The following is a 14,304-nucleotide window of genomic DNA, read 5'->3' on the forward strand; positions in this document are numbered from 1 at the left end:
CATGTGTTCCAAGTCTCCCTGTTGCAATCCTTGGTACGAACTTAAAGGTTTTATCACACACGGTTTTTTCCCTCTCCCTACCCAGTGTTTTCCTTTCTGAACTCTGACTGTAAATTTCCCCATTGCGGGACAAATAACGGATATCTTATCTTATCTTATCTTATCTTAATTACACAACACATCACAACCCGATCATACTCACACATGCAAGCATGGAAGGAGAGATATCACAGTGAAAACATTAGTTCACAGATTTATTGAAAATAATTACATAGAAATAAGGCCTATTATTACAATTGCTTTACATTTTTAAATATGCAATTAACTATGTGTGTGTTTTATCTATACTGTACACCGTTTTGATGGATATCTATTTTAAAAAGTACATTGTATATAAATACTGTATCTCTTCCTTTTGACTGATTTACCTACACTCCAGTCCGGTAAGTGGCGATAATGAACCCGAACCCTTGTTGGCAATCTCCCGTTCAACTCAAACAAGACGAAGAAGAAAAAGGCGAGCTAACTTTGCTAGCTAGCTATCCTCCGCCGACTGACCTCCGCCCGCCGCTCCCGCATTATGGCATGTGTTCGATCCCTCGGCGTTCTCTCCAAGTTGACACTCAGGAGATACGGTGCAGCGCCAGGTGAAACACAGCGAGAAAATGTTTTTCATATATCTTTTGGAATAAGTTATGTTGGGCTGACTGTCTTGAGTTTGACTGGAAAGCGCCAACTAGTTGTATGGAAGGCGTGCTCATGTACTGTATTAAATAAGGAGGCGAGCACTTCACTCCATGTACCAGTCGCATTTTACCCCCGTTTAACAGGCGCTTCTTTTCAAAGTGTGACTCGTGAATGTGTAATAATGCTAATGATCAGCGACTATTATACAGCGGCGCCAATAAAAGACGATGTTCAAAATCGGTCATTCTCCTGTCGATAAAAAAAGGTTGTCAATTTGATCAGATTTTGGATCATGTTAGTCTTGTCAATTTGCCATTGTAGTGGTTCCGATTAGACGTCTGACGTCTCGAATGTGGGTGAAGGGTCATTCATAACTCCGGGTTGAAGTGGGAGCCCCTTGAGGTCACTCAAGTGCTCTGAGGGCCATATGACTAAATACAGTACTGTATATGAAAAATATGTGTCATTCCCCAATGCAAATGTTGCCAAACTATGACTGTTGGTATGTTTTTTATGACATTTCTCTGACCTGTCGCTGTGCCATGACTCTTGTATTTTGTATCTTGTATCTATTTATATTTTTGCTACACAGGAACTACCTTTCGAACCTTCTCAGTGGCCACACCGATGTTAGGTAAACTTTAAATTCTCTTAACCTGTCCTGTCATGCAATAAAGTTTTTTTTTCCTGTGCGACATGAAAGTTTTGATGTAAAGTGATCACTCGGTTTTCATGGGACCAAGCTCTGCACAAAATGCAAAAAAAAAAAAGCAAATAATGGTCTCGCAACATTTATTTTATTTGTTCTTCATACTTGATGGTTTAAACTCAATATATCCCACAAGCTGTCATCCTAAACTATTTATTATAATAATAACAAACATCAAAATCATCACAATCAGCAACTTGTGTATTTTCACTATTCCCAGCAGGGCTCAGTCGCTAACTTCCTACTTGTAGTGACGATTGACTGTATCATTGTCTCACGGTACATTATCTCCCTCTCTCCTAAGCCCGAACACATGTCAGTTATGAAGTCAAGAACGACGTTGCTGTGGTTCGAATCAACGACCCCAATTCCAAGGTAAAGCACAACAGCTTTTCACGCAGTGTCTAAAGGAAGTGAGGAATGAAAATGGAAGCTTTCTCGTGAGCTGTACAAAGGCTTTCTGGTGCATCCTGGAAACGTTTTCTTTTTTCAGGGAGCGGGGGGGAGAATCCCCCAGCCTTCCCATGCATACGGGATAATTCTTAATGTGGGGTCGATAGTATGTATTCAACATGTTCCGTTGCACGATAAGATGAGACGATGGCAGTAGAACTGGACTTAATCGCCCGATATTAACGATTTTAAAATCAGCAAAAAAAGTGAGAGTTTTGACAAGTATTTGTTTTTTTTTACGTCACATTACAACATAAGACAAAGATAATGAACCCCGTCCCCCACCCCCATTGTAAATCAGCGACATATTTCTTTGATTTTGTTTTGTTTAAAAAAAAAAAAGAAGAACAGTTTATAATCCTCCTTCCATCCAGGTCAATACACTGTCGGTCCAAATGGAAAAGGAGCTGACGGAAGTAATGAACGAGGTGTGGGCGGACAATGCCGTTCAGAGCGCCGTCCTCATCTCCTCCAAGCCGGGATGTTTCATTGCGGGAGCCGATATCGAGTAAGAGAGGTCCCGGTCAGAGCGGAACGTCCAAAGTCCAGCACATTCCGAACTGTTTTACTTGAATCGTCCCATCTCCCCCCCAATCAATCAACCACGTTTCGGCCACAGCATGATCCAGGGCTGCAGCAACGTTGAGGAGGTCACAGCACTCTCGCAGAAAGGCCAGAAAATGTTGGAGAAGATCGAAAAGTCCCCAAAGCCCATCGTGGCTGCCATCAATGGCTCGTGCTTGGGAGGAGGCTTAGAGGTCAGCCAAGCATCTCGCTGTCACACTCAATCATTTGATTTGTGTTTTTTACAGTATCAACTGGTTTACGCGTCTTGTGTTCTCTTCTTGTCAATCCAGTTTGCCATCGCGTGCCAGTACAGGATCGCAACAAAAAGCAAGAAAACAGTGCTGGGTACGCCGGAAGTCATGCTGGGTCTTTTGCCGGGAGCCGGTGGCACGCAGAGACTCCCTAAGATGGTGGGGTTTTTTCAGCAAATGGCTTTCATCGGGTTCCACGGAAAATACTTTTTCTTTAGGGAAAAAAAAAGTGATTGTTCACATGAGTTGTTTGCGTTTACTTCTTCTAGCTGGGTCTGCCCAACGCCTTTGACATGATGCTGACGGGGCGAAACATCAGAGCGGACAAAGCCAAGAAGATGGGCCTCGTCGACCAGCTTGTAGACCCCCTTGGTAACTTAAATGATTAAACTCATGTTGGTAGGCTACCAGTTAGTGATTAAGACCGAGCCGCAGGCATGGGCACTCCCAGACCCCGTTGAGCGCTGAGTTTATGGCCGTTTGTCACTTGGGGGTGAATCCAAGCCATTTGCTCTTTTGACTTGAAGTGTATTTGACTCTGCAACTTCTGACGATAGCTCATGTAACGTCATTGGTGTTATTTTTGGCTTGTTTGCAGGAAAGTTGCGTCACTCAAGACGGCAGTAAAATTACATCAACGCCTCTGACTTGATGTTTACCCGCCTTTTAATTATAAAGTATCTTTTTAATGTCAATGAACATTGTGAATGACTTAAAAATGACTGCATCAATGAACGAAACCATACAACTATATTTATATTGGGTGAACATATTTGTCTACTTTTGCTATTAACAAGAGTATGAAAAAATCTTTTTTATTTTGTACAATTACAGCAGATATAAAATTTGCGATGAAGCACAAGTTAACTCTGGAAATCATGCGATTAACTAGGATTCAAAATCTTAATCGACTGACAGCCATGCAGTATTTTCCAGTGTATGCATATATGCGTAGGATGTGGGCATTAAATTAGTTGTAAGTTGCCCGAAAAAAATGATGACATTTGATCGCTGCTACCAACAGCGACCTTGTTGTCAAAAGCTGTCCCCCTGAACAGGCCCGGGTCTGAAGAGCCCCGAGGAGAGGACCATCGACTACCTGGAGGAGGTTGCCGTGGAATGTGCGAGAGGCATCGTGGGCAAGAAGATTCCTCTGCGCAAGGAGAAGGGCACCATGCAGAGTAGGTCGGAGGCATCCGTCTGCAACGGGACTTTGACTCGGTTTTGACGGTCTCCTTCGCAGAGATCCAAGACTACGTGATGAGCTTTGAGATGGTGCGCAACCAGATTTACAAGACGGTCCACGGGAAAGTCATGAAGCAGAGCAAGGGGCTTTATCCGGCGCCCCTCAAGATCATTGAAGTAAGTCCTTGTCTTCGTCATGACATTTGACCTGAACTTCAATTCCACTCTATTGTTTTGTGACTTTCAGTGTGTGAAGACCGGCGTGGAGCAAGGTCCCGTTGCTGGATACCTGGCAGAGTCTCAGGTAAGATCCGCCTTTTGACAAGCAGTGCAGTCCACCTCCACCAAGGCCAAATGGTCGTAACTGAAATCGTCTTTTTCATCCGGTCGCGTCTCGCTCAGTAGCGTGGATGTCTAACTTGCGGATCCCAAGCAAAGAAAATAGAAATACAATGATCCCTCGCTACATCGCGCTTCATTTATCGCGACTACACTACATCGCATCCCCCCCAAGTACTGCATTCAGGGGGAAAAAATGACTTTGGTCCTATTAGTCAACACAAAGTCAAATCTTGATTGTACAAAGTGTTGCAAAATCCTGCTACTGAACAAAAAGAGACGACGACAACAAAAGTGTAATGTCCTTGGCGGAAGTCACGCAGTACTCCCGATCATAACGGCTCCACGTTGCCTGTCCCTCCACAGAACTTTGGACACTTGGGTAAAACCGCCGAGTCTGCGGCCCTCATTGGACTCTATCACGGTCAGGTCGCGTGCAAGAAGAACCGCTTTGGGAGCCCTGCAAAGGAAGTCAAGTATGTCACTCGGCAGCCATCTTTGTTGTCTTCGATCCCAAGTTAGAACTGGATGGTTTCTCTGCTACCAGAACTCTTGGAATTTTGGGCGCTGGCCTGATGGGAGCGGGCATTGCCCAGGTGACGGTGGACAAAGGCGTGCACACCATCCTGAAGGACACCACCGAGGCCGGGCTGGCCCGCGGTGAGCAGCAGGTGTACAAGGGGTGCGTTTGTTGTTTTTTTAAAGCAGTTCTCGTTTCAAAATTGTATATATGATAAAAAAAAAAGTGGTCATTTTGCACACCATCCTGAAGGACACCACCGAGGCCGGGCTTGCCCGCGGTGAGCAGCAGGTGTACAAGGGGTGTGTTTGTTGTTGTTTTTTTAAAGCAGTTCTCGTTTCAAAATTGTATATATGATTAAAAAAAAAAGTGGTCATATTTTGTTGCCTCACCCTGTATTTGAATGAGGAAAAATGCACCAGAAGGTGAAATGCACCAAAGAGTCTATAAATTCTACAAACCACCCAGGCTAAATTTAGCTCATCTGCCAACATACAAAAGTTATCTCGCAGTTGAGCTTTATCACTTCATCTTACTTCCTTGACACCAATGACTGGACAAGCAGCACCTTGAGGCATCTTCTTTCGGTTCCACTGTGGGATAAAATGCCAGGAGGTGAATTTGTGAACGGTGTAAATGTGGGGATTGACTTTGTTATTCTCATTTGATTTTTCTCTTAGACGAAGAGGGAGGGAAATAAACTTTTTTGGGGGAGGAAAAATGACACTTTGCTTGAAGGCCGTACCATCCAGCCTTGAGATGGTTGGCTTTATTTTTTTTTGGTTTGTCATTGCTGAATCCATTTGAATCATCAGGCTGAACGACAAGACCAAAAAGAGGAGCATCACGTCCTTCGAGAGGGACTCCATTTTGTCCAACCTGACTGGCACGCTGGACTACAGCGGCTTCGAGAAGGCCGACATGGTGATCGAGGCCGTGTTTGAAGACCTCAAGGTCAAACACGCCGTCCTCAAGGAGGTCGAAGCGGTGAATACAACTCACAAACGCATGCTTTTTAAGAAATGCGCGTCCAAGCAACATCTGTCGCTGTAACCCCTGAGTGGGGGAGGCATTTTTAACGAGCTGAGACGTCTGCTTGCAAGGCTCGGTAAGTGCTGCTGTTTTGGCTCGCAAATGAGTTGTATTTGAACTTCCCCGCTCAAGGTGATTCCTCCTCACTGCATCTTTGCCACCAACACATCAGCTCTTCCCATCAAGGACATCGCCGCTGCTAGCAAGAGGCCAGACAAGGTTTGGTCTACTTGTTCCTCTCTCTCTCTCTCTCTTTTTTTTTTTTTTTTTTTGAACAAGGAAAAAAAACTTCTCTTGCTCATTGTTACCCCTCAGGTCATCGGCATGCACTACTTTTCCCCAGTGGACAAGATGCAGCTCCTTGAGATCATCACCACCAAGAAGACCTCCAAGGACACCACAGCGTCGGCGGTGGCCGTGGGGCTCAAGCAGGGCAAAGTCATCATCGTGGTCGGGGTGAGACTTTCGCTTAATTCAGCAGCAGCAGCATCATTAACTCATTCACTCCCAAAGACGTTTTTAAACGTCTTTTCAGGCATGGTCCAGAATTGGCTGGTACTGAATGAGTTAAAAAAAAAACACACCCAAAAAAAAAAACACGAATGCACAGCCATTCTATCTAAGCTACTGTATGTGTGCAGGATGGGCCCGGATTCTACACCACTCGCTGTTTAGCGCCCATGTTGGCTGAAGCTGTGCGAGTTTTTCAGGTTTGTTGTGTTCAAGTATCAAGTCTTGCTCAAGGGCTGTCATGATTTTTTTATGTTTGTTTAAATCCTTTTTAATATATTCTGCTAATGGCGCACAAATCTGCCAATAATTGAGGATCATGATAGCTGCCAGGGGGCAGCTCTAAAAGCTTCCCTGTGGCAGCTATAATGACCCCCCCTCCACCCTAAAAAAAAAGCTGCAACTAACCGGGACAGACTGCATATGAAGTACACTTTTTTTCTATCAAATATTTGATTGTTAAAAAAAATCAAGCTTTATTTCTTGTAGGATTGCAACTTTTTTCTTTCAAAGTATAAAATTGTCTTTTTTAAATGTTTTATTTTATTTTTTATTTTTTGCCAACTCGTAATCTGACTATGATCAAATATACTGCTTTTCTCCATGAGGATTGACTTCTTTTCTCAAATAAATGATTTAAGAGTATTGAAAAGAATTTCGGCGTGCCATCATTGCAGGAAGGGGTGGACCCCAAGAAACTGGACGCCCTCACCACCAGCTTCGGCTTCCCCGTGGGCGCCGCCACGCTGATCGACGAGGTGGGCATCGACGTGGCTGCCCACGTGGCCGAGGACCTGGGCAAGGCCTTTGGCTCGCGTTTCGGCGGCGGCGACGTGGAGGTCCTGAAGACACTGGTGGACATGGGATTCAAGGGTGAGCCGCGATGGAGTCAAGACTTGATTCTTGCAGCATTTCTCATTTCTCCACACTTTCTCAAAAATGTATGACGTTGACTTTTTTTTTTTCCTCACAAAATTGTACATATATTTTTCTCAAATATCCAACTTTATTCTAGTATGATTATAAGAGAGTTTTCATTAGATTTCGACTTTTTAAACACTTTACATTTAAAAAATAAAATGGCGATTGTATGATTTCTTTTCTTTCCTAAAAACTAAGACTTATTCTCAGGATTAATATATTTTCTCAATTTGGCAACTTTAAAAAAATGTCATTCAATGTGATTTTATCCTCATCAGATTTCTGCCTTTATTTCTCAAATGCAAAACATTTTTCAGAATTTTAAATTTGATATTTTAGAGATTTTTTTTGTCTTTCTGTCTTTAGGTCGTAAATCAGGAAAGGGCTGCTACGTGTACCAACCGGGCCTGAAATCCAGAGAAGTCAATCCGGAGATCGGGGAAATCCTGGAGAAATACAAAATCGCTCCCAATCCCGCTGTGTGAGTTGACACTCGCCATTTAAATGACTGATCTGCGATTGCATTCTGATAAGCGTCTTTCCTTTAATTCCAAATCTTTCTTCAGTTCATCCGACTACGACGTCCAATATCGACTTGTTTCTCGCTTTGTCAACGAGGCGGTGCTGTGTTTACAAGAAGGCATCTTGAACAGTCCTCTGGAGGGAGACATCGGAGCTGTTTTCGGCCTGGGCTTCCCACCTTGCCTTGGAGGTCAGACTTTGGCTTATTATATTGCGACACGATCTTTTAACTGGACATGCTTTAGAAAATGGCACCCAAATTTCAAGTGCCCGGCCACCCATCAAATGTGTAATTGCACAAAGTACATTTTTGCTTAAGCAGAGCTGCCGTGTTGTTGGGTGCACAGGTTAGTTATCACCGGCGTATGAATGTGCAAGAAAGCCATTTTCAAGTTGCATTCTTGGTAAATTGGCGGGATCTGATCACCTGTTGCGTGACATTCTCTGCCCGGAGAATGCTATCCTATAAACGCGCTTATATCTCCAATTAATAACCCTTCGCATCTCCATCCGGACTTCCAGGCCCATTCCGCTTCGTGGATTCCTTTGGCGCCGACAAGCTGGTGAAGAAGATGCAGCGGTACGAAGCCGTCTACGGGGATCACTTCACACCGTGCCAGCTCCTCCTAGATCACGCCAGCGACGCCACAAAGAAGTTTCACAAGTGAGCCGCTCGTCGCGTTTGGCTTGGCCGCACTCAACACGTCTGCAGTCGACTACATCAAAAATGTGCCTCATGACAATTTGATTTTTCCTAGATCAGCACACACAGTTGGTGAGGGTATGATGTTGTATGTGCATTAAAATATTCCAAAAGAAAGTACTAATTCATGCCGGAATGTCCCAGTATGGTAGTGTTTGTTTGTTTGTTTGTTTTTGTACATTAAAAGATGTTATTGGTGGATCATGCAAATGTAGGGCCTAAAATAAAATTTTGTTTATGAATCAAAGGCTTGGATGTGTTTCATACCTAGCCTCAGATATGATGGAGCGAAAACAGGACATACTGTAGGTTTGAATGATTCAATAAATCATCAATTTTAGTTGTAATCTGCAACTGGGCGAATCTCCAACTCTGGCCTTCGATAAGTAAAATATTGATGAACCCGGATAATATATTTTGGGAGGTGAAAAAGGTAGGAAAAAAATCATTTGTGTTGTGGACAATAACTTGCGATTTTCATCTCTATGCATTTTATTTAGTTGTACATTTTTGAGTCAAGAATTTTAGGGCGTAAGGTGTTAAAATCAAATTACAGGAGTGTTGGAAAGCACGTTCGTTCCTGTTTGGCGTGGTTGTCACGGTGTCCCTAATGAACTGCCCGGCTCGTGTTGTGACGTGATTGGTCGTGGGCGCGTCACGTGGGTTTTCCTCGCCTGCCATTGTCTGTCGTCATCCTCATTAGGGCGTGTGCTGGAGCTGCTGCTGTTGACCCGGGCGTTTTGTCCTCCTGCCAGCCGGGATGCGGAGCCTACGTCGCGGCTACAACCGCGCGCCTTCACCGTGACGTGCGCGGATGAATCGAAGCGTGAAAAAAAAAGACAAAGAGAGAGAGAGGGGCGCGGTCCTCTGTATTTTTAGCCATGTCCAACAAGGGGAAGGCGTGCGAGTCGGTCCGGGTGGTGGTCCGCTGCCGTCCGCCCAGCAACAAGGAGGCGACGGCCGATAAGGCGAGCTCCATCCTGGAAGTGGACGCTGAGTTGGGCCGCATCTGCGTCCGTAACCCGAGCGCTCTACCCGGCGAGCCTGCCAAGGAGTTCACCTTCCACTCGGTCTTCGGCTGGGGCTCCACCCAGTGCGAGGTGTACGACGACGCCGTCAGGCCCCTGGTGGACTCGGTTCTGCTGGGCTTCAATGGCACGGTTTTCGCCTACGGCCAGACCGGAACGGGGAAGACGTGGACCATGAGGGGCGTGCCGGCCGATACGGAGAAGCGGGGCGTCATCCCCAACGCCTTCCATCACATCTTCGCACACATCTCGCGCAGCCGGGGACAAAAGTACCTGGTGCGGTCTTCTTACTTGGAGATCTACCAAGAAGAGATCCGGGACCTGCTCAGTAAGGATACTTGGAAAAAAATATTACACATGGTGCAGCAACACATGTAGACAATATAACAATACTTAGAGGCATATATTTTTTATCTGCTATGACAGGGAAGTAAATGATTCCGAACACAGTGACTGCGTTGTTTTTATAGAGTGGACCAGTTCCTTTCAAGAGTCCACTGGAAATATCTCTGTAGTAGTTAGGGGGACAAACCAATAAATGTAGCTGTGACAAATCAAGGTAATTTTTTTTTCTCCAGTGGAACGCGGCAGGAAACTGGAGCTGAAGGAGAGTCCTGAGGAAGGCATCTACGTCAAGGACCTGTCCTGGGTGGTCACCAAGGACCCAGCAGAGATGCACCACCTGCTGACGCTAGGCGACCGTTGCCGCTCGGTGGGCTCTACCGACGCCAACCGCTGCAGCTCACGCTCGCACGCCATCTTCGCTGTGACGGTGGAATGCGGGTCCGAGTCTGAGGACCCGGTACGCGTGGGGCGCCTCAACATGGTGGATCTGGCCGGGAGCGAGCGCCAAAGCCGGACCGGCGCCACGGGCGGCCGCCTGCGCGAGGCAGCCAAGATCAACCTGTCGCTGTCCGCCCTGGGGAACGTCATCTCGGCGCTGGCGGACGACAAGGGGGGCCACGTACCCTACAGGGACTCCAAACTCACCCGGCTCCTGCGGGATTCACTGGGCGGCAACTCCAAGACGGTCATGATCGCCACGGTGGGGCCCTCGGAGCGGGACCGGCACGAGTCCCTGGCCACCCTGCGGTACGCCGGCCGGGCCAAGAACATCAAGAACAAGCCCCGCGTCAACGAGGACCCCGAAGCTGCCCTCCTCAGGGACTTCCAGAGGGAGATCGCCAGGCTCAAGGCCCTCCTGGAGGAGCGAGGCGCCCTGGCCAGGGAGCGACGACAGCGGCGGCGGGACAGCAAGAGACTCAGCAGGGACCTCGCGCAACTGTGGAAGGATGATGAGGGAGAAGCTGGCGAGGGGCCCCCAATGAAGTGGCGCCACTCCAGCGGGAAAATGGATGATGGCCAGTGGGATCAGGAGGCCGTGGAGAAGATCGTTGAGAAGTACAAGGTAGACTGAAGAAAGGATGGCTAAAATCCACCATTGATTTACCCGAAAATGATTCGTAGTTGCACCAGGTGGCATCTATATTGGGGTCATAAAGCATCAACATCATACATCTCGCATGTACAGTCGTCATTCATCTTATCGCAGTTCACTTTAAAATATGAATCTTTTGTTTTGGAAAATCTTTTTTTTTTTTTGGCGGGCGGTTGTTTTGTTTTAATAACCGTTCTAATTTTCAGTTTTATGGAATGATTTTTTTCTGTTTTCTGAGTATTTCATTTCCCTTTCTTTTCGGGTATTCAAAAATTTTCAGAAAACCAGTAAAAAAAAAAAAATTTTTAATACAGGAAAAAAATAAAAAAATAGCAGGAAAAACTGAAATATTAAATAAAACAGAAAATAAAGCAATTATTCTAGAATACAAAAAACAACTGTAGGGTTTTTTTTTGGTTCCCCAATTATTATTATATTCATATCTTCCCCCTCCTTTTTTTTTTTTTTGAGTATCACTGTTTGTGTTGCCCCAAGAGTAACTTTCGGATGTGTTTGTGGTCAGGCCATGGAGAGCAAATTACTAGAGGGAGGCAAGACCATCATGGATCACACCAACGAGCAGCAGAAGTTACTGGAACAGAAGCGTCAGGAGATCGCCGAGCAGGTGAGAAAACTTTTCATTCCAACGTCGGCCGGCGACTGGAGCGAGTGACCGTCCCAGCGTTTTTCCGAAGATCCGCCGGGAGCGGGAAATGCAGCAGCAGGTGACGCTTCAGGACGAGGAGACTCTGGAGATGAGGGAGACCTTCTCCTCGCTGCAGCAGGAAGTGGAGATGAAGACCAAGAAGCTGAGGAAGGTCAGAACGCTCGTGAACCGCCAGGTGGGCTCAGCGGGAGACGTCATTCGCGAGATGATTGAAGTCTGTACAAGGCAAAAAGTCGTTGTACTCAGGAGGGCTGGAAGTTACGTGCCAGAAAAATAATGCCCCAAAAAAGTTTTTTCTCGAGAAAACACTGTTTTTCCTTTAAAATTTATTTTTCATGAAAATATATTTATATCCAACAACACACTCCTTGTGTCCTCTAAAGATTACCAAATGTATCACATTTTATTGAGGGTTTTTTTTTTTTCACTCCAAAATATACAGCATTTTTCCCCCCACAAATGTAACATTTTCCCTCCAAAAATGAACATTCCTTTCCTTGTTTTTCCCCATCCAGATTCCATTGGTTGATTTCGTGCCTACTGTCAATGCGGGTCTTTTACTTTACGTTTATGTTGTCTCGTGTGGCGCCCGCCTTTTTAGCTGTACGCTAAACTGCAGCTGGTTTGGGCCGAGATGCGCGACGTGATGGACGAGCATGTGGCAACCCGGCAGGAACTCGAGCAGACGCAGGATGAACTCACCCGAGAGCTCAAGTACAAGTGAGAACAGTCTTGTCTTGTCGCCGTGAAATGAGCACAACCTCATCTGTAGTGTGTATAGTAAAAAAATATGGCCGTGCATATTTTCAGATCCCTCCTGATGGAGAATTTCATCCCTCCTGCTGAAAAGAAGAAGATGATCCACAGACTTCACTTTGACGACGAGGAGGATCAGTGGGGGCTTATGTCGGTCATCCCGGCGGAAAGGTACAATCGGGGATAAAAAACAAAAACATCCTGTGCTGGATGCAGATGCGGATGCGACCGTGCTGGATGCGGATGCGACTGTGCTGGATGCATGGAACGATTTAAACTGTGTTATGGGGAAAAAAAACAAAAACATGATTTGCCCGTGCTGGTTGTGACAGCGCCAGTTGCAAATTGTGACTCCATAATAAGGATCGTATGACTTAAAAATAAAACATGATAACATTTTGGGACGGTTTGTATGATTGTGTTGTGGGGGGAAAAAACTGCAGAGGGAGGGGCATTGACTTGCTCGCCCCCATGTGTATGCTAGCACGGCCACTCGGGTGAAGCGAAGACCTCTCTCTGCCGTGGGATACAAGCGTCCAATCAGCCAATACGCCCAAGCTGCCGTCGCTACGGCAACCGGGGCCCCGTCCAGATATCAGGTCAGCGCCCGCAGTGACAAAATATGCAGGATAATGTCATATGACGGCACCTTGAGATACAAGTTTCATTTGTTCCACGACACTCGTATCGGCCATGATTCCGTTCAATGCTTCCCCACAAAAAAAAAAAAAAACAATTTTGGTCATATGTATTGTAATGAGAAAAAAAACAGTCCGTGTTATTGTACTTCCTGAAAACATACAGTCGTGACTTCAGTTCAATGGACATTTTGCTGCTCCTTTTGGTGTGTGCAGGCTGAAAACATCATGCTCCTGGAGCTGGACGTGTCTCCGCCCAGCATGTTCACCCTCAACCTTCACGGGTCTCGACTGGAGAGGGTCTTTTCGCCCAGCTTGATGCCGGACCCCCGCTCAGACGTCGTCATGCGGGAAAGGACCCGGTCGTCGGCGCGGCTCAGGAAGTCGCGATCCTGGTGAGACCAGTGTTCCGAATGGTTCCTGTGAAATAAGCAGAATGATCAAAGAAGTTGGTATGAAATGACAATAAAAAATAGACAAAATACCTCATTATTGAAAAGAATTGGTCAGTTCATTGGAATGAAATAATTATACATTTTAAAATATAATGAATGATGATTAATTTATTTTTGACATTAAATATTTCACATATTTTACATCCATGCATTTTTATTTTTTTTTTGCAACTCATCGACAAACGACCTGACCATTTTTTGGGGAAATCAAACATGGTCCTTTAGCACAACACTTTCCTCGTGTAATTCCAGACAATATTTTTTTTGAGCGTTCCAGGTATCAGGCTCCACAAGCAGCGTGCGTTTCAGCATCCGTGTCATCCACCGCTTTGACGTCACTCTCTCAGGGTCTGGGTCACAGACCCAGACCGTCCTCGGCCGCCTGTGTCGCACCCGAAGCGTCTCTTCGAACCAGCCCCTGAGTAGGACATGGCACCGGACTGCCAAAGTCACTTGGCGTGGGACAACGATGCCACTAAGCATGAGGACCTGCTACAGTAACTGCTGCTTTCCAGCAAAGCCGATGTCAGCAAAAAGCACAGCCAACGCTTTCATGTTTGAGCATTTCATTTGCATTTTTGGGGAGTATTGGTGGTGGTGACATGTTTCGCTTGCTACTGTAACTGTGAGGAAAATATGGTTTACATGAGAAAGGCTTGCACAGGCTATTTAGCTGCCTTATTTTTTTACATTGACGACATTGTGACAAGTGAATTGAATGTACTGTGCTTCAATGTGAAAATAAAGATTTTGGGGCCGGGGGAAAACAGCACTTTTTCAAATGTGCTTTCAATTAAAAAATAAATCAATACAGTATTGTAAAAAATGATTTTTTTTGAAATGCCAAAATAATACACACACAAATAGATATACTGTACATACTGTACATATACAATACATATGTCACACACATTCCAGAAGTT

The 14,304-nt window shown here is 45.6% G+C and overlaps 2 protein-coding genes across 2 annotated transcripts; both read left to right on the forward strand.

Annotated features, from left to right (window-relative positions):
• Positions 1–492: 492 nt before the first annotated feature.
• On the forward strand, positions 493–8,646 carry hadhab (hydroxyacyl-CoA dehydrogenase trifunctional multienzyme complex subunit alpha b). Its single transcript, XM_086127961.1, has 20 exons — positions 493–647; positions 1,280–1,321; positions 1,701–1,771; positions 2,224–2,357; positions 2,469–2,607; positions 2,707–2,826; positions 2,937–3,039; positions 3,726–3,848; positions 3,911–4,029; positions 4,100–4,156; positions 4,558–4,667; positions 4,739–4,873; positions 5,527–5,698; positions 5,876–5,962; positions 6,059–6,199; positions 6,385–6,453; positions 6,931–7,126; positions 7,541–7,655; positions 7,741–7,886; positions 8,219–8,646. The coding sequence occupies exons 1-20, from the start codon at positions 581–583 to the stop codon at positions 8,362–8,364; spliced, it is 2,292 nt and encodes a 763-aa protein (XP_085984087.1). The 5' UTR covers positions 493–580; the 3' UTR covers positions 8,365–8,646.
• A 425-nt stretch (positions 8,647–9,071) lies between these two features.
• On the forward strand, positions 9,072–14,150 carry LOC147196732 (kinesin-like protein KIF3C). The gene is made up of 9 exons (XM_086128083.1): positions 9,072–9,755; positions 10,006–10,835; positions 11,389–11,490; positions 11,561–11,683; positions 12,134–12,252; positions 12,343–12,459; positions 12,773–12,887; positions 13,143–13,321; positions 13,659–14,150. The coding sequence occupies exons 1-9, from the start codon at positions 9,281–9,283 to the stop codon at positions 13,801–13,803; spliced, it is 2,205 nt and encodes a 734-aa protein (XP_085984209.1). The 5' UTR covers positions 9,072–9,280; the 3' UTR covers positions 13,804–14,150.
• Positions 14,151–14,304: the final 154 nt, after the last annotated feature.

Source organism: Hippocampus guttulatus, chromosome 13 (genome assembly GCF_054856545.1).
Source record: "Hippocampus guttulatus isolate MCC_2025c chromosome 13, RoL_Hgut_1.0, whole genome shotgun sequence".
In the NCBI taxonomy this organism is placed as follows: Eukaryota; Metazoa; Chordata; class Actinopteri; order Syngnathiformes; family Syngnathidae; genus Hippocampus; species Hippocampus guttulatus.